At 43.7% G+C, this 20461-nt stretch overlaps 1 protein-coding gene across 6 annotated transcripts in view; it reads right to left on the bottom strand.

Annotated features, from left to right (window-relative positions):
• The window catches only part of LOC102936206 (cullin-associated NEDD8-dissociated protein 1), a 42219-nt gene extending 30856 nt beyond the window's left edge, over nt 1–11363 (bottom strand). Inside the window, exons 1-3 of one of the 6 annotated variants that reach the window (XM_037905218.2) lie at nt 11023–11363; nt 6957–7100; nt 788–942 (exon numbers count right to left, since the gene is read on the bottom strand). In XM_037905218.2, coding sequence (XP_037761146.1) covers nt 788–942; nt 6957–7100; nt 11023–11090 — 367 coding nt within the window. In that variant the 5' untranslated portion in view covers nt 11091–11363. The other 5 variants (XM_007059941.4, XM_037905219.2, XM_037905220.1 and 2 more) reach the window with 5 other exon arrangements.
• Nucleotides 11364–20461: the final 9098 nt, after the last annotated feature.

Here is a 20461-nt window from a genome sequence, read left to right as displayed (position 1 = left end):
TCTGCATGAAAAATAATTCCATCCAGTACAACTGCCAGCTCAAAGTCAAAGATAGCAATGCCGCCTTGGCTCCTGCTATGCAGAGTGGGGTGGGGGGGAGGGGGGGGTTGGAGTTGCCAGATGCATGAGAGATGGCATCAAAGCCCAGAGACTGCTGAAGAGACAGCACAAATCTCTGTGCACTTAAGAGATATATTACTGAAGAACTACTCTTGTGTTTACTGGAAACCCAGCTCAGTATGTTTTTTTGTGCCATGGCTATAGAAACTGGGCAAAAGAGGCAGCCTGGAGAGGCTGTCAATAGTAAAAAGACACAGGCAGTGAAACAGACTGTACATAAAGGTAGTGAATGTATCAGCACAGCTAAGATCCTTAAGACATCAGATTCACCATTTGTGGGAACCAGACCATGAGCAGCGCTGCTAGACTTTAGTATAGACTCTCTCAGTGATGGTCCCAAGCAACAACATTTGAATCCAGGGTTTATGATTTCGGACTATTATGCAGACAGGGGTCAGTTGCAAATGTTAGAAGATGAAGGTTCATATTTCAAGCACCCCCATTTTGCGGGTGATCAGATCTAGGGTTTTGTTTCAAGTCCTGTCTTTAATCAATTTTATTACCATCTTCAACTCTTTATTCACTACGTTGTAATTCCCTATCCCTGTGCCCACCATTACTAACAGCACTGGGCTGGGGGAGAGGGAATCCCATAAAACTCCAGGTTCTGAACTCTGCTTCCTAAAGCCTGTAGTAGATTTTACCATATTTCAGGGAAGAATTTTACCGGTAGACGCTGGAGGCAGCTCTGAGATGACCGTTTTCAGACCAATGCTGGAGATATCCCGCAGTTGTTCCTTGTCTGATAACATGTTTGTACACAGAGAGTCCACAATAGTTTCTACCTGATATTCTTTCACTTTGCTGACCAAAGGGCCCAAACTACAGAAGGAAAAAAGAAGACAGACCAAATGTGAAGAAAACTATTGTCTAGAAACCACACTTCATGTCAAAAGGAAGGATGATCTGGTTGGTGTTGGATTTCAGATGTAGTCCTTCAGATTTCTTTAAGATAAAGGGGGCACCAGATCTAATGTCGCAAACACTGCCATCATTACTGAAACATGTTTAAAATCAAAAACTGATGTCAGATGGTCTGTCAGAAATCTACTCATCATACTTTGTATTCCTAGCTAGTTAGCACATCAGATAGGGTCTGATCCAAAGCCCACTGAAGTCAATGGAATCATAAAAGATTAGGATTGGAAGAGAGAGAGGTCATCTAGTCCAACCCCCTGCTCAAAGCAGGACCGACACCAACTAAATCACTAAAGACCCATTAAAGTCATTATCGGATCCATAGTGGAGAACATCAATTAGTCTATTGGAAATATGGAGGGGGAGGGCAAGTTATTTATACCAAATAAGATTTTCTTAATTGAATGTGCAGTTTAATAGCTAATAGACTGAATTATGACAAGGCAGCCATGTTAGTTCTTTTAACACTGAAATCTATAGTCATGTTTTAAAAGGTGCCAAAACTGACCAGTCTAAAAACAACACTAATATTTCCATGTGTAATTTACCTCCTGTTGCCCACTGCTATGCGGACTGAGAACTCTGCCTCTGTACAGTGTAAGAACAAGAGTTGATTAACCAAATCCAGTATCCATTTTCCTCTCTTATGTCAGTAACAACATGAGATTGTCTCTAAGGAATCCACTATTCAAAATTACATGTGCAATAATTGCCAGTAGGGTGTTTACGAGCAGTTAGTTGCAAATATTTTATATTCAAAGTTTGAGCTGTGTTAGTTTTGATTAGACAAGTAACATGGCAACGTCTCAGTTCTCTAATCAGATGAATATAACTCTTCAAATCAGATTTCAAGTTTCTGAATTCAAAATTATTCATCTTCCATGAATATTTTATACTATGTCATGACAATTAGTTGTTTCCACAAACATTCCACTAACAAATCTGGTTTAGAGAACATTCAGAAAATACAAACAGAAAGGAATGCAAACAGACAAAGAAAATTCAATTTTTTATTGAAATGAACATTCACAGAAAATATGTTTAGCCCAACTCTAATAGTAATAATACATTGTACTTCTTATAGCGTAAGTGATTTGCTCAAGCTCACACAAGTCAGCAGCAGTATCAGTAACAGAACCCCCTAGTCCTGTGCCTTAATTGCAAGGCCATTCTTCCGCCTTCCACAGGACTCACTGGGAAAGTAACTCACAGAATTGAGCATCTTGTTTACAGAGAAACACCATGAGCCAGATTCTGCAGGCTTTATTTGGGGAAGGACTTCAATGGGAGTTTGGCCTGAATACAAGCTAAACTATCAGGTTCTCCAACTATTTTCTAGTATTTCCTGTGGGCATAGTATGGGGACTTAATCCATAACACGCCCCTTTGTGTAACCTGTTTATCAATTAAGAAATCTGTAGTATATGAAAGATGAGGTCATACTGTTTTCTGTGTATGCATCTTTAAATGTGAAGGAGCCTCCCAGTCTGATGCAAGAACAGCAGCTGCCATTTTGAACTCCAGTTCAGATGCAGAATGTTAGAGGGCGTCACTGTGCTTGTTTGTGCTCACCATCTTCCATACAGAGACTAGACTTGGTCTCTTTCCTCTATTAGAAAGTCAGGCATCCAATCTGAGTAAAACATATCTTGCGCTTTCCATGTGCAAAACTTATCAGAATTTAGCAGCTGGCCGGGGGAGGGGGAGGTTGATGTGCAGTACAGCCATCTTGCTCAACAGGGTTCTAAAGAAACGCTGCCAAGATGTTATTCCAAGGTAAAAATACATAGATGACCAGCCCCCAGAGATTTAACACTCAGCAATAGTATTCTCTCAATTGGCTACAAACATGACTACGTGCACATGGTGAGAGAAAGAGGATTACTTTGCCACACTTTTTGCTACTGTCGATAATACTTGTAAGACAAACTCATTTTTCAAGAATAGTAATGCTTCACATGAACTGGGACTGGAATTTTAGGCTTAGTATCCTGCATTGTATTATGGTAAAATCGTTTCCTTGGGACTTTTATCAAAGCCAGCTGTGTATCTAGCTCATAAAGAAAGAGTGCCAATTGTTCCGGAGAGTCCAAAACCCTGCGCAGCACCCAATGTAGCCTCCATCAACATATCCCAATCTTACTAAAGTTTATTCAGATACACAAGTGGAGCCAGATCTGGTTCCCACTGAAGCAAAAGCAACATTCCCTTTGATTTCAAAGGCAACTGAATGGGACCCTTCGATTAAGAATTCATCATGTAAACAATCTGACTATTAAGAATGTTTATCTTAGAAAGTGTCACTGTTATGTATTTTGTTACAATATCTGTGACTGTCCATAGCAGATAAAATCCCCTGAAAGCCTAAAAACAAAAAGTATCTTTACCTACAGTGTTTTATCCTTGTCTATTTGGCAAACCTTGTATTTTTCCTTGTTATGATGCTAATTGTGCAGAATCTGTATGAACCTACATGTATTTCCTTTTTGGTGTATCAGAACCATGACAGAATGGGGCATGGACCTGCTGACAGAATAAAGCATTTGTTAAAGTTAACACTGCGAGCTCACATGTAACCTGTTTTTTGGTAGGAACTTTTTTTTTTTTTTTTTAATTCACTGATAGAGGCAAAAATAGCTATTTAGAAGCCAAATGATTCTTCTGAAGTACAAAAGTTTGAAAAGTAATATAAACACTAATGTAAGCACTTTTTGTCCATGAATCTCAAAGTACCGGTTATTCCTATTTTACATATAGGGAAACCAAGACACAGAAATTACATGATTTGCCTGGATCAAACAAAAAGCTCACGGACTATCCAGGAAGAGACGAGAGGTCTCCTGAATCCCAGTCCTGTGCCCTGTATAGGCCACACAGATCAGATGTTGGGCCTAACCAGACTGTCAGCATCCGAAGGAATCTCTTGTTAAAGATACTGACCACAGAATCCTAGAATCGTAGGACTGGAAGGGACCTTGAGCGGTCTTCTAGTTCAGTCCCCTGTACTCAAGGCAGGACTAAGTATGATCTAGACCAGGGGCTCTCAACCTTTCTAGACTACTGTACCCCTTTCAGGAGTCTGATCTGTCTTGCGTACCCCAAGTTTCACCTCACTGAAAAACTTGGGCTTCAGCTTCAGCCCCGCGTGGCAGGGCTCAGGCTTTGGCTTTCTGCCCTGGGCACCAGCGAGTCTAACACTGGCGACCCCATTAAAATGAACTCGCTCACAGTCTGAGAGACCTGCTGATATAGTATACAGAAAAGTATAAACAAGTCACTGTCTGCATAAAATTTTAGTTTGAACTGACTTTGCTAGTGCTTTTATGTGGCCTAGCCAAATATCTAAATGAGCTGATGTACTTCCTGGAAGACCTCCACGTACCCCTGGTTGAGAATCACTGATCTGGACCATTCCTGACAGGTGTTTGTCTAACCTGCTCTTTAAAATCTCCAGTGACAGAGATTCCACAACCTCCTTAAGCAATTTATTCCAGGGCTTAACTACCCTGTAAGAACAAGACCAATGGTGGAACCTAATGTCCAAACTGAACTGCCCTTGCTACAGTTTAAGACCACTGCTTCTTGTCCTATCCTCAGAGATTAACGAGAACAATTTTTCTCCCTCCTCCAGGTTAGCAACCTTTTATGTATTTGAAAATTGTTATGTTCCCCATCAGTCTTCTCTTCCCCAGACTAAACAAACCCAATTTTTTCAATTGTCCTTCATAGGTCATGTTTTCTAGACCTTTAATCATTTTTGTTGCTATTCTATGGACTTTCTCCAATTTGTCTACATCTTTCCTGAAATGTGTCACCCAGAATTGGACACAATACACCAGCTGAGACCTAATCAGTTCAGAGTAGAGCGGAAGTATTACTTCTTGTGTCTTGCTTACAACACTCCTGTTAATACAGTGGTTCTCAAACTTTTGTACTGGTGACCCCTTTCACATAGCAAGCCTCTGAGTGCGACCCCCACTTATAAATTAAAAACACTTTTAAATATATTTAACACCATTATAAATGCGGGAGGCAAAGTGGAGTTTGGGGTAGAGGCTGACAGATCGCGACCCCCCCGCATGTAATAACCTCACCACCCCCTGAGGGGTCCCGATCCCCAGTTTGAGAACCCCTATGCTAATACATCCCAGAACGTTTTCTTTTTTTGCAACAGTGTTACACTGTTAACTCATATTTAGCTTGTGATCCACTGTGACCCCCCAGATCCCTTTCTAGAGTACAGTACAGTACTTCCTACCCTAGGAAGTCATTTTAATCCTATCCTCCAAAGCACTTGCAACCCCTCCAAGCTTGGTATCATTTGCAAACTTTTTTTTTTTTTTTTTGATCTGGACCCCTCTCTGAAGAAATAAAATTTTAAGGATGCAAGTTTAGATATGGCAAAATCTACAATATAAGCCTTTCGATAGTTTCATCTACTGTTCCTACAAAACTATTATACATTCATCCCTACAATTCACCCCTTTCCACACATCTCTCACCATAACTAGAGACTGTCGCTGCCTTGTATCAGACAGAAAGCATTCATACGGAAGATTCAATCTACAACCTATCCTGAAGGACGACCCATCACTCTCACAGATCTTGGGAGACAGGCCAGTCCTTGCTTACAGACAGCCCCCCAACCTGAAGCAAATACTCACCAGCAACCACACACCACACAACAGAACCACTAACCCAGGAACCTATCCTTGCAACAAAGCCCGTTGCCAAATGTGTCCAGGGGACACCATCATAGGGCCTAATCACATCAGTCACACTATCAGAGGCTCGTTCACCTGCACATCTACCAATGTGATATATGCCATCATGTGCCAGCAATGCCCCTCTGCCATGTACATTGGTCAAACTGGACAGTCTCTACGTAAAAGAATAAATGGACAGAAATCAGACGTCAAGAATTATAACATTCATAAACCAGTCGGAGAACATTTCAATCTCTTTGGTCACTTGATTACAGACCTAAAAGTTGCAATTCTTCAACAAAAAAAACTTCAAAAACAGACTCCAACAAGAGACTGCTGAATTGGAATTAATTTGCAAACTGGATACAATTAACTTAGGCTTGAATAAAGACTGGGAGTGGATGGGTCATTACACAAAGTAAAACTATTTCCCCATGTTTATTCCTCCCCCCCCTCACTATTCCTCAGACGTTCTTGTCAACTGCTGGAAATGGCCCACCTTGATTATCACTACAAAACGTTTCCCGCCCCCCCCACCTCCACCCCGCTCTCCTGCTGGTAATGGCTCACCTTCAATGATCACACTCTTGTTACAGTGTTCAGAGTAACAGCCGTGTTAGTTTGTATTCGCAAAAAGAAAAGGAGTACTTGTGGCACCTTAGAGACTAACCAATTTATTTGAGCATAAGCTTTCGTGAGCTACAGCTCACTTCATCGGATGCATACTGTGGAAAGTATAGAAGATCTTTTTATACACACAAAGCATGAAAAAATGGGTGTATAAAAAGATCTTCTACACTTTCCACAGTATGCATCCGATGAAGTGAGCTGTAGCTCACGAAAGCTTATGCTCAAATAAATTGGTTAGTCTCTAAGGTGCCACAAGTACTCCTTTTCTTTTTGTTACAGTGTGTATGGTAACACCCATTGTTTCATGTTCTCTATGTATATAAATCTCCCCACTGTATTTTCCACTGAATGCATCCGATGAAGTGAGTTGTAGCTCATGAAAGCTTATGCTCAAATAAATTGGTTAGTCTCTAAGGTGCCACAAGTACTCCTTTTCTTTTTGCGAATACAGACTAACACGGCTGCTACTCTGAAAAGAAGCTATAAGACACTGTATACCTAGGGCTCTATTCTAAAGAATTTTCTGGATTATTTGACAGTTTCATTGCTAGTACATGTGTTACTCCATACAGAGGCTCTTACCACTTGACAGCCAAGTTCTGCACCTCCCCGTTTTTGTCCTCAAGCAATTTTAAAAGCATTTTCACAACTTTTTTCTCACTGTCTTCATCCAGCTTTATGGAATCTTTCTGCAGTTCCATCATCAGGTCATTGGTGGCCATAAATCTGAAACAAAGAATATCAACAATAGGTTGACTGGTATGTAAACACAGATACATTTCACAGAGATCAGTGCAGAGGATAAAATTTAGTATTCACATGGCACGAATATGGAAAGCACTTAAACACTAACTAATTAATCCTCACAACCCTCCTGTGAGTTAGTTAAGAAAGTAGTTCCTCCATCCCCCGTTTGGACAAGTGGGGGAACCCAGGCAGAAGGAATTGGTGGCAAAGAATTCAGCTAGTTCAGAACAAAGTGAGACAAGACACAGGAGAATTTTAAGTTATTCTCTCCCCTCAAATCTGCTCTGAAACATGACTCTATAAAAATGGTATTGTGGCATTCCACGTGTACTTTGTCTCAATGTTTCCAGATGGAATGGTCTCGGGTTATGAGAACAAAATGTGTTTTCTAATTGCCAGTCCTGCAAAAGTCAGCCTGGGATCTGAAAATCCAGATAGGCTCTTTCTAGCTTACTCATCATTACTAGTCATAAAACTTCTGACAGCCAGATTCTGCCTTCAGTTACACTGAGGCACAATTATAAAACTGAGGGCAGAAGATGGTCCGACCACTGTACTTTTGCTAACAATTCTGTTGATAATGCAGGAGACAAAATAAAAGCTAGCTCACTCTCTTGCAAAGTTGACGGAGTAAAAACTTATTTTAATCACACAAACAAGCGGATAGTATGCTGATTACACAGAGAGAAAATCTCTTGAGAAAGAAAGTGACACTTTTACATAATCACTCCTCAGACTAGCATTCAGCGTAGCAGCCGTGTTAGTCTGTATCCGCAAAAAGAAAAGGAGGACTTGTGGCACCTTAGAGACTAACCAATTTATTTGAGCACAAGCTGTCGTGGGCTACAGCTCACTTCATTGGATGCATCCAGTGGAAAATAGTCCTCAGACTAGAAGTGCACTTTAAAGTTATCTAGGCTAGTGTTTCTCAACCTTTTTGATACCAGGGACCAGCTTGCTGCCTTCCTAAAATGTGTCAGGGAGATCTCAGGGACTGGCGCCGCATGGGCCAGTCACTGAGAAATACTGATCTAGGCTATATTTAAACTTCCATTGTTCAGTCTAGTCACTCAGTTTGTTTATTTCCTTCTGGAGTTTCTTGTATTCTTCAAAAATCTGAATGGTTGTATCATCAAAAAATTTAACCTCTTCTCTTGTTTACTTCCTCCTTAGAGGCCTTTTCTATACTGAAAAAATGTGTTTTTCTGCACCAGCGTAGCCCCACCAACGCTACTAATATTGAAAGCTGTACTGTAGTCAGGATGTAGGCTCTTTTACCATCCCGGGTTATGAGATACAAGGCAGGCTACCTAGGCTACAGCTTCTACTGTTGCTCGCACTAATGAAGCTGCACTAGTGCAAGAGACACATTTTTCCAGGCTACCTGTACCCCAAATCATCAATATCTACATCACAGTTCCCAATACTGATCCTTCTCATATCCCACATGTGAGAAGCAGCCATTCGTGATGACTTTATTCCTTACTGCCACTAGTTATTTAGATTTAACGTTCAGCTAGATGGACGACTTTCAGATGCACATCTTTTCACAAATGATACCAAATATTTGGCCTCCAGGTTCAGAAAATCCTTAGAATTGCAGCTCCCTATTAGTGAGTGTAATTTTATAACATGGATAAATATCCAAAAGGGACTAAATTGAAATAACTCCCTTTCATTTCACAAGTGGCTTAAGCTACATTTTAAAAATCAAGCTTCCGATCAGCATGTTCAGCATTTAAAAATGCTACCACAATAGTTTTGCCATGTCTTTGGTGTGTAAGCCTGTGCTTGAGTAGCAAAATAACTACGTCTGGGATAAGAGACTCTTAGATCACCAGCCAGAAATTGAAGATGAGAGAATTAAAGGAATTACTGATCTACAATTTAAACAATATTTTACTTTATTTTTGATTAAGCAAGGACTATTTAGCTCCATTTTAAATTGGAAGTCTGCACAAAGCATGACAACATATGTAAAGATACGGAATAAGAGCTAATGAAGCTGCTCTCTCATCAGCTTCATTGGGGAAAAAAAAATCTATTTTATCATCAAAAAACGTAGACATGTCTTCTAGAAGTTATACTACTATAAATAAAAATAAAAAAACTCTCTCTTATAAAGTACCTCAAACCTTCCTATCTGGCATAAACATTACCCATCCTGGCTGGGGGCAGGGGTACAGTTGGCAGAATTGCAATAGAGTAAAAATCTTTCATAGTGAATCAGCACATTTTTTAAACACACCTATTACATTTATTTATAGAGCACCTTGAATACCACTGACTCCAAAGTCTAACAAGGTTTATTTGCCTTTCCAGAAACATATATACCCAAAAGAATAAAAGCAGCTGAGCATCTTGGTCCATTTAGAGAAGTATTTTAGTGGAAACAAAGTATTTCCTCAACATGCCAATATAGTTTAAAAATAAAGGATCTGAGCACAGCGAATACCTGTAATACTGTATCCATATCCTTGGGTACATGTGCTACACTTTACTGCAGTTTCATAAAACACTTTTCAAAGGCAAAATGCTGCACATAAAACATGACAAAACCATGACCAATAAAATTAAAGTACTCCTTAAAGAGGTATTTCAAAATCCAACTGCATGAATGGATGGTAAGATGATACATACACAGGACAATTACTACCTAATTTAAAGGACCTTTAATTAAAATAAAATCATTTTAAAAATCTGAACAAGCTATTAATAATATTTTAGGATCAAATTCTATTTTAAGATCTGCTCTTTGATACTCTAGAACAAATCCCACTGATGCCAACAGAAGTCACTTACGGCATAGTTTTGGCCCTGAGGTTATTAAAATAGAAGTTGTTTTAATTTGCTTATCTCATTATTAAACTGTTTGTTCAGTTTAGGCATTTCTCTCTTTTTGGAGAATTAAAAGAGACAATTGCGTGTTTCCTTCTAGTCAGCTTCACTTAGGGTTCTCTAGCACAATCCTGCAATGTTTAAGTTGTAGATGCATATTTTAAAAAATAATAAATTCTGTTTTTAAATTAAAAAAAAAATCTGTATTTTGGGCCCCTAACTACCTGATAATAGTAACCCTTAGTTCCTCTTTAACAGGTTAGGATATCTTACCCTTTTACTTAATCATTTATTCAGGCCAATAAAAGCTACATGTGTTACTCCATATCAGCTTTCCCCTTCACTTTTGTGGCTTATGACTGATGATTCACTGACCTACACTATTACTTTATTTGAACTCCAAGTGGGTTTGTTCACCCCCCTCCAAACACATACAAATAAACCAGTGATGAGGGACCACCACCATCCAACTACTTTTAAAAGAAGACCTCATATGCCTTTTTATTTTTCTTGAACAGCACAGAACACACAGCAGATATTTTCCCAGATAATAGCAGCTGATTAGGATTTTTTCTCCCCTAGCTGCTGCTGTCCAGTGCCCCCCAGGCCCCAATTCGGGCATGGGGGGGGGGGGTGGAGAGGGAAAAACAGAGTTCTATAAAATAAGAGCAAAATCTCTAACCACTTGTAAGATAAACTAAAAAAAACTTAGCTTGTTTCCCCACCACCAACCATGGAGCCCTTCGTTTGGGCATTCATGTGTTTACTAATCAATCCCAGAACATGCAGCAGATTCCTCACCCTTTGGGGGGTGGGGAGATTGCACTGATTGCAGCTGACCCTTAAGGAATTTTGCAATTGACACCTCCTCTTTTTTCGGGTTTTGTATAGCTGCAATTAATAAAACAACCCCTCTCTACTCTAGGACGGTTGAACTAGCTGCAGTCAACAAGATCTCTCCCTTGTATGGGTTTGCAGATACACACCTTGCTACCCCTAACTAGTGTGTTGCGATTAACGAGATCTCCCCCAAACTAATCTCAAACAGCAGCTGGGATCCTACCTAAAATCTTTGTCAGTGGATGTCATCTTCTCCAGGAGGTTAGAGATGTGATAGGACACGTTAGTCATCTTGCCCTGCAGCTCCTAGAAGGTGCTCCCCTTACTAAAGCCTGGATTTTTTAGGGGATGTTGAAGTTTCGTGCTGCCCTGAGCCGGGGTGCTTGCTTGCTGGAGATCTGCATGGAGAATATGGCGACAGAAGGGACACAGTGAGGCTGGGGTGGTGTTTTCCTCTCTACCCCCCCACCCCCTTCGAAGTCGCTGGAAAAGCAGAGCCCCTGCACTGTAATCATGGGATATAAATAGCCCGGAGTCCAGGCTGCTGAGCTACGGGCGCCACCTGCCGGCAGTTATTCGTAGCCTCTCAAGTTACAGCAAGGAGCGGGATAGGGACAAGGGGCAGCAGCCTCAGCTGCTTTTACCCCCCCCCCCCCCCCCGCAGATTAAACTCATTACTTTTTCCCTCTCCCAACACTACCGATTGCCGGACTACTGACAGGTGAACAGAAGCATTCTCCTTTATGATTAACATTCTCTTGCTGGCACCCCTGTTTCACTCATGGCATCCATAATCTTGAGCTTGGTGAAATTATGCTTGCTTGACTGTGCTGAACTGTGACACTGTACATGCTGTTTTATGTGCTATTATCACTAAATGAACAGGAACGATTCAGAAAACAGAACGATACCGTCTACCCCAACACCTTGGTTTACAGCAAAGAAAAGGCAAGAAAAACTGAAAAATGTACGATGGTTAAATATGTCCCTTTGGCCTTGTCTACACTATGAAATTAGGTCGAATTTATAGAAGTCGGTTTTTTTAGAAAGCATTTTTATGCAGTTGATTGTGTGTGTCCCCACACAAATGCTCTAAGTGCATGTAGTCGGCGGAGTGTGTCCACAGTACCGAAGCAACCGTCGACTTCTGGAGCGTTGCACTGTGGGTAGCTATCCCACAGTTCCTGCAGTCTCCGCCACCCATTTGAATTCTAGGTACAAATCCCAGTGCCTAATGGGGCTAAAACATTGTCACGGGTGGTTCTGGGTACATATTGTCAGGCCCCCCTTCCCTCCCTCCCTCCGTGAAAGCAAGGGCAGACAATTGTTTTGCGTCTTTTTTCTTGAGTTACCTGTGCAGACACCATACCACGGCAAGGAACCCACTCAGCTAACCGTCACCATATGTCTCCTGGGTGCTGGCAGACGTGGTACTGCATTGCTACACAGCAACAGTTTATTGCCTTTTGGCAGCAGACAGTGCAGTATGACTGGTAGCTGTCGTCGACGTAGTCCAGGGTGCTCTTTTACCCAACCTCGATGAGGTTATGGGCGCCTGAGCAAACATGGGAGTGACTCAGCCAGGTCATTTCCCTTTTAAGTTTCGTCTCATGGCGACTCAGTCCTACCGGCAGTGCACTGTCTTTTAATCTGCAGCCAGCAGAAGACGATGGCCAGCAGTCATACTGCACCGTCTTCTGCCGAGCACCCAGGTGATGACAATGGCTAGCGGTCGTACTGCACAGTCTGCTGCCAGCAAGATGTATAAAGATAGATGAAGTGGCTCAAAACAAGAAATAGACCAGATTTGTTTTGTATTCATTTTCTTCTCCCTCCCTCCGTGAAATCAACGGCCTGCTAAACCCAATTTTGAGTTCTATCCTTGAGGGGGCCATTCTGTTTCTCGCAAAGCCACCCCCTTTGTTGATTTTAATTCCCTGTAAGACAACCCTGTAAGCCATGTTGTCAGTTGCCCCTCCCTCCTCCAGAGCAATGGCAAACAATCGTTTTGCACCCTTTTCCCTGGATTGCCCGAGCAGGAGCAGACACCATAGCACAGCAAGCATGGAGCCCGTTCAGCTCACCACAGCAGTTATGACCATTGTAAACTCCTCACGCATTATCGTGCAGCGTATGCAGAACCAGCACCTGAAAAACCAGGCAAGGAGGTGACGGCAGCACAGTGATGAGGACATGAACACACTTTTCTCTAAAACCACGTTCCCCCGCAATTTGGAGATAATGGTGTTAATGGGGCAGGCTCATGCCGTGGAACGCTGATTCTGGGCCCAGGAAACAAGCACGGAGTGATGGGACCGCATAGTGTTGCAGATCTGGGATGATTCCCAGTGGCTCCGAAACTTTCGCATGCATAAGGCCACTTTCATGGAACTTTGTGATTTGCTTTCCCCTGCCCTGAAGCACAAGAATACCAAGATGAGAGCAGCCCTCACAGTTCACAAGCGAGTGGCAATAGCCCTGTGGAAGCTTGCAACGCCAGACAGCTACCGGTCAGTCGGGAATCAATTTGGAGTGGGCAAATCTGCTGTGAGGGTTGCTGTGATGCAAGTAGCCAACGCAATCACTGAGCTGCTGCTATCAAAGGTAGTGACTCTGGGAAATATGCAGGTCATACTAGATGGCTCTGCTGCAATGGGATTCCCAACTGTGGTGGGGCTATAGATGGAACGCATATCCCTATCTTGGGACTGGACCACCAGGGCAGCCAGTACATAAACCACAAGGGGTACTTTTCAATGGTGCTGCAAGCACTGGTGGATCACAAAGAACATTTCACCAACATCAATGTGGGATGGCCGGGAAAGGTTCATGACGCTCACGTCTTCAGGAACTCTGGTCTGTTTAAATGGCTGCAGGAAGGGATTTACTTCCCAGACCAGAAAATAACTGTTGGGGATGTTGAAATGCCTATAGTTATCCTTGGGGACCCAGCCTACCCCTTAATGCCATGGCTCATGAAGCCGTACACGGGCACCCTGGACAGTAGTCAGGAGCTCAGATTTCAGAGTAACAGCCGTGTTAGTCTGTATTCGCAAAAAGAAAAGGAGTACTTGTGGCACCTTAGAGACTAACCAATTTATTTGAGCATAAGCTTTCGTGAGCTACAGCTCACTTCATCGGATGCATACTGTGGAAAATACAGAAGATGTTCTTATACATACAAACCATGAAAAAATGGGTGTTTACCACTACAAAAGGTTTTCTCTCCCCCCACCCCACTCTCCTGTTGGTAATAGCTTATCTAAAGTGATCACTCTCCTTACAATGTGTAAGATAATCAAGGATAGGCTGAGCAAGTGCAGAATGGTGGTAGAATGTGCTTTTGGACATTTGAAAGCGCGCTGGCGCAGTTTACTGACTCAGTTAGATCTCAGCACAAGCAATATTCCAATTGTAATTGTTGCTTGTTATGTGCTCCACAATCTCTGTGAGAGTAATGGGGAGACGTTTATGGCGGGGTGGGAGGTTGATGCAAATTGCCTGGCCGCTGAATACGCGCAGCCAGACACCAGGGCGGTTAGAAGAGTACAGCAGGAAGCGGTGCGCATCAGAGAAGCTTTGAAAACCAGTTTCATGACTGGCCAGGGTACTGTGTGACACTTCTGTTTGTTTCTCCTTAATGAAAACCCGCCCCCTTGGTTGACTCTAATTCCCTGTAAGCCACCCGCCCTCCCGCCTTCGATCACAGCTTGCTTGCATAGGAAATAAAGTCACTATCATTTAAAAAACATGTATTCTTTATTAATTGATTATAAAAATAGGGAGATAACTCACAAGGTAGCCCGGGTGGGGTGTGGGAGGAGGGTAGGAGGGAAGGAAAGGCCACTTTAAAACTTGTTGAATGCCAGCCTTCTGTTGCTTGGGCTGTCCACTGGGGTGGAGTGGTTGGGTACCCGGAGCCTCCCACCCCGCGTTCTTGGGCGTCTGGATATGTAACTTGGGGAGGAGGGAGGGTGGTTAAGCAGGGGCTGCAGTGGCAGTCTGTGGTCCTGCTGCCATTCCTGAACCTCCACCAGACGCCGGAGCATGTCCGTTTGATCCCGCAGTATCCCCAGCATTTCCTCATGCCTCCTCTGATCTTCCTACCGCCACCTCTCCTCACATTCATCGGCCACCGTCCTGTAGTCTGCTATTGTGTCCCTCCACATAGCTCTGTCAGTGCCGGACAACTGCATGAGCTCAGAGAACATGTCATCGCACATGCGTTTTTTTCGCCGCCTTATCTGAGATAGCCTCTGGGATGGAGGAGGGAGGCTTGAAACATTTGCAGCTCCTGGAGGAAAAAAAAGGGAGTGAAGTATTTAAAAAGATACATTTACAGAACAATGGCTATACTCTTTCATGGTGAACAACACTATTCACATTACATAGCACATGTGATTTTGGTACAAGGTCGCATTTTGCATGTTATATTGAGTGCTTGCGGCTTTGGTGTTAGAGATCACACATGCAGGGCCAGGAAACAGAATTCGGCTTGCAGGTGGCCATGATAAGCCACAGTCTTTTGGCTTCTGCAACCTTCATAACAGCAGCCCCCTCCTTTCCCATACCAAGCAAATCCTGTTGAGTTGGCCATTTACTGCTGCAGTTTTCCTGTTAACGTGCAGCAGCAGAAACCAAACTAACCCCCTCCCCCCATCCAATTCTCTGGGATGATCACTTTTCCCCTCCCCCCACTGCCTGGCTGGTATCAGGGCAGATCCCTGCTAGCCAAACACGAACAGCTCAGCGCCAATGGCCCCCCCTCCTACCGCGTGGCTAACTGCAGGGAGGATTTATTTTCAGCCACAGGCAAGCAGCCCAGTAGGAACAGCCACCTCTGAATGTCCCCTTAATCAAATTCCCCTATTTCAACCAGGTTACCATGAATGATATCACTCTCCTGAGGATAACACAGAGAGATAACGAACGGATGTTGCCTGAATGCCAGCAAACACCGGGACCATACATTGCCAGGCTTTGTCATGCAATGATACCAGATTACTTGCTACTAGCATGGCGTGGTAAAGTGTCCTACCATGGAGGACAGAATAAGGCTGCTCTCCCCAGAAACCTTCTGCAAAGGCTTTCAGAGTACCTCCAGGAGAGCTTCATGGAGATGTCCCTAGAAGATTTCCACTCCATCCCCAGACACGTTAACAGACTTTTCCAGTAGCAGTACTGGCCACGAATACATCCCAAGTCCTCAGGGCTACTTAATCATTAAAAAAAGCTTGCTTTTATAACATGTATTATATTTTAAAAGGTACACTCAGCAGATGTCCCTTCTCCGGCTTCGTTGGGTTGGGAGGGTATTTCAGTCAGGGTGATAAAAAGATCCTGGCTGTCGGGGAAAACTGTGTGCTGTGTGCTCTCCCCAAGCTCGTCCTCCTCCTCATCTTCCCCATCTGCAAAATCCTCAGCCATGGCGGAGAGTATCCCATCCTCGGAGTCCACGGACAGGGGTGGGGTAGTGGTGGCGGCCCCCCCTAGAATTGCATGCAGCTCAGCATAGAAGCGGCACGTCTGGGGCTCTGTCCCGGAGCGTCTGTTTGATTCTTTGGTTTTCTGGTATGCTTGTCTGAGCTCCTTAAGTTTCATGCAGCAGTGTGTTGCGTCCCTGATGTAGCCTCTGTCCCTCATGGCCTCTGAGATTTTTTTAAATGTTTTGGCATTTCGTCTTTTGGAACATAGTTCTGATAGCACGGATTCCTCTCCCCATATAGCACGGATTCCTCTCCCCATACAGCGATCAGATCCAGTACCTCCCGTTCGGTCCATGCTGGAGCTCTTTTTCGATTCTGGGACTGCATGGTCACCTGTGCTGATGAGCTCGCCTGGCCAAACAGGAAATGAAATTCAAAAGGTCCCGGGGCTTTTCCTGTACACCTGGCCAGTGCATCTGAGTTCAGAGTGCTGTCCAGAGCGGTCACAACAGTGCACTGTGGGATAGTGTTACACCAAAATGTTGTACCAATAAAATAAAAACCAGCAGGATCTTATTAGAGGGGAAAGGCAAAATGCCACATTTATTGTAAATATAATAAAGAAATATAAAACTCACACTGTCCTATCGTTACTTATTCCTTGCTTAACTATATATATATATATATATATATATTCATTCATTCATTCATTCATTCATACCAGTTCTGCATAGGGGTTTATAGTTACCAGCCTAGAGGTTGCTCGTGACAGGGTACTGGCCAGGTAACCTGTACACGAGAGTGGAGCCGAGTCCGTGTCAGATGCGCATCCGATGCTCCTGAAGGGTAGTGGCAGAACTGGAGACTCAAAGTTCTCAGTCCTTAGTATCCATTTTTATAGGAATTTCTTCCTATGCCAGTCCATGGAATTTGCTTTGTCATATTGTTAGTCATGACTGCTCCAGGACGGCTGTCAGGTGCTCATCAGCTTTCTTCATCCTTTGAATTGGTCGGGTGGATCCCAGTCTGCCTTTATGACTGGCCACACAGGGGAGTTAAAGGGAGAGTTAGTTTTCCTGATAACCCCCTGTTCTTCCAGGTCCTTGATGATCTGGATCAATTGTGCTTCAGCTTCTTTGGGGTACCTGTATTGTTTCTGGGGCGGTATTAGTTCCCCTATAATTTTGACACAAGCATTGATTTTACCACAATCTGTTTTCTTCTGGGTCCAGACCACGGGAAACTTTGCACGCCACTCCTCTTTCTGTTGGGCAGTGAGGGCTGCAATTGATCGGTCTCCTCTTTTGGAAACCACGTTGTTTTGGCTCTCTTTTGATAAAAAAGGGGGGAGAGCTTCCAGCCTCCACAGGGCACTCCGGGGTAAATCGATTAGGATATTGTTTTTAAACAACCAGTCCGTTCCTAGAATTACATCGTTAGTCATGTATTTTGTTTGAATTAAGTTCCCAGTTGTGCTATAGCATTGCACTGAGGACGGGAAACCTTGTACTGTAAAAGGGACTTGTGTCCATTCTTGTCCCATACTGGGTTTCCCCTGAAATGACTGCAGGATTACCTCCTGCCCCTTCCTGCCATTGTGGGGGGTTGCCTTAATTAAGGAGACTGAGGCTCCGGTATCAATTAGGGCTAGGGTAGGAGCTTGGTCTCCCTGCTGAATGTATATGTGGGGTCTTCCTCCTGGATCCCATGTTAACTTTCCTATGAATCTCCACTGCTGTGCTCCTATACCAGGTGGGGATTCTACACTCAGCGGGCTTCCCTAGAAGTATTCTTGATCCTCTGCAGGGGGAGGAGGCAAATCCATCGGAGGAGCGCTTGGGGTGGTTACCCCAGATACCCTCCTCTGCTGGCTTTGCAGTCTTAGGATTTCCCTCATGATATCAGCCATAGGAGCCTTGTCCCATTTTTCCCGATCCCCTCCCAGCTGCATTAACAATCTCCACATCATTCGACGCATATCTGGATCGAGCTTATCGGGGCATCCCTGAGATGGTCTATTCTCCTCAGTTATTCGAGCTCTGTGTGTTTCTGGATATAACCTCCCTCCTGCATGATAATTTCCCCGTCCTCGAGACCTCCCTCTCCAGGAACCTCCACGGGGTGCTAAAATTCCCTTTTCCCCACTTTCATTTGAATAGGTGACTGTTGGCTCCATGGCAGCTACATATGCCACTCTTTCTTTTTTTATGTTAGGTTTTGGTCCTGCATGTGTGGTAATTTGCTGCACCATCCCCCTTAATTCTTCTAAAGTAGCAGGATGGCCATCCTGCCAAACAGCCAGTTTCCCTGAATAATATGGTAGTAGTGACGCGGCACAATCTCTTAGGGAGGAGATGGGGAATGGTAAGGTATATAAATTGGCAATGCCAGCCACGGTTACTAGACCGGCCATCACCTGCATTAATGCCCATCGAGTAAGATAGTTTTCTGGGTCTTCATTGGGACCCTGGGCTGAAGCCACAGCTTGGGCTATAAAATTTCTCCTGCCTATTTGTTCCCCGAAAATCGCCATTAGGGATAATTCATTGGTAGCTTCTTCTACCCTAATGCGGTCCAGTGTGGCTCTTATTTCTGGAGCTGCGCATATCCCCATAAGCCGGTAGATCTCTGTAGTGGTTAATCTCTCCCTCCCGGCTAATAGGAAGGCATCGGTACACCACCGGGAAAAGGATTCCCTATTTAGTGTACCTAGGTGGTCCGCCATTGCTTTTAGGTCTGCTGCTGACACCGGGATAGTTGTGATTTGTTCATTACCCCCTCCCTCAGCGTCCGCCCTGGGGGTAGTAATGGTGCGCCGTTCTAAAGCAGCCACTGAGGCTGAAGGACTTTCCTTTAGGTCGTCCAAAATATCTTTCTCCCAAATTCCTTGGGGATCCCAGTGATCCCAGGCTTCCCCCCCGCAATCTGATTTTAGATTAAGGTCGGCAGGGTCCCATTCTCCTGAGCTAACAGCCGCAATTTGACGGGTGGCAAAGCCCAATTTCAATTTAAGCTGTTTGATAATAGATTCACAACGACTGTGGTTTACCGGGGTTCTGCCTTGTTCTAATGTTAGCTTTTTAACCATCCCTTGTAGGACCTGATTCTCTTTAATTAGGGCTTGGTTTTCTTTTTCTATTTGTTTAAATGCGGTAGTTTGCTCTGTCAGGAATCTCTCTTTACTTTTGTATTCCTGCAGTGCCTCTTTTATTATTTCCATCTGGCTTTGTGAGTTTATTGCCACCACTTTCCAATTCTCTATCCCTTTTTCCAATTGGGTTAGTTTTTCCTGCAGAGAAATTTTATTTTCTTTACAGGTAGTTAGGCGGAGGTAACTGTTATTACATGCCTCCCATAATAGCCAAATAGCTGCTGCGTCTCGTTTGGCAGCACTAGAAGGTTTGTACATGAGGATGTATTGAGCCAATCTATCCTCTAGGTCTGATATAGTACAGACATCTACAAGGACTTGTTCAGTCCATGGATTATGTCCATATCTTTGGAGGACTTGTTTGAAAGGTGTAATTTCTCTAATGAAAGCGGAGGCTGGAGCTCCCTCCGGTTTCATTCCTCCCTCCATACCTGCTTTACCCTGTTTTTTCTTTAACATTCTAACAAATTTTTAATTTTTCTATCACTCCTGATTTTATTCAGTGCTTAATCTATGCTTTTTCTTCCCTGCTACCTTCTCGGAGGCCAGCAGGTCTGGTTAACCTGTTTCTCCCTGCTACCTTCTTGGAGGCCAGCAGGTCCGGTTAACCTGTTTCTCCCTGCTACCTTCTCGGAGGCCAGCAGGTCTGGTTTAATCTGTTTTTCCTGCTACCTTCTCGGAGGCCAGCAGGTCCCCTGCTACCTTCTCGGAGGCCAGCAGGTCTGGTTTAATCTGTTTTTCCTGCTACCTTCTCGGAGGCCAGCAGGTCCCCTGCTACCTTCTCGGAGGCCAGCAGGTCTGGTTTAATCTGTTTTTCCTGTTACCTTCTCGGAGGCCAACAGGTCCCCTGCTACCTTCTCGGAGGCCAGCAGGTCTGGTTTAATCTGTTTTTCCTGTTACCTTCTCGGAGGCCAACAGGTCCCCTGCTACCTTCTCGGAGGCCAGCAGGTCTGGTTAACCTAATAGAAATGCCTAGCTCACTAGAGCTGGCGGTGTGCACACCAATATTTACAATAACTGAGGTTTTTTACCAATATTCCCCCTTTCGCAATTCTCCACCAAAATGTTGTACCAATAAAATAAAA

This window comes from Chelonia mydas, chromosome 7, assembly GCF_015237465.2.
Source record: "Chelonia mydas isolate rCheMyd1 chromosome 7, rCheMyd1.pri.v2, whole genome shotgun sequence".
Classification (NCBI taxonomy): Eukaryota; Metazoa; Chordata; order Testudines; family Cheloniidae; genus Chelonia; species Chelonia mydas.
The sequence above is the reverse complement of the archived record's forward strand: the minus strand, read 5'-3'. Positions and strand labels throughout refer to the sequence as shown.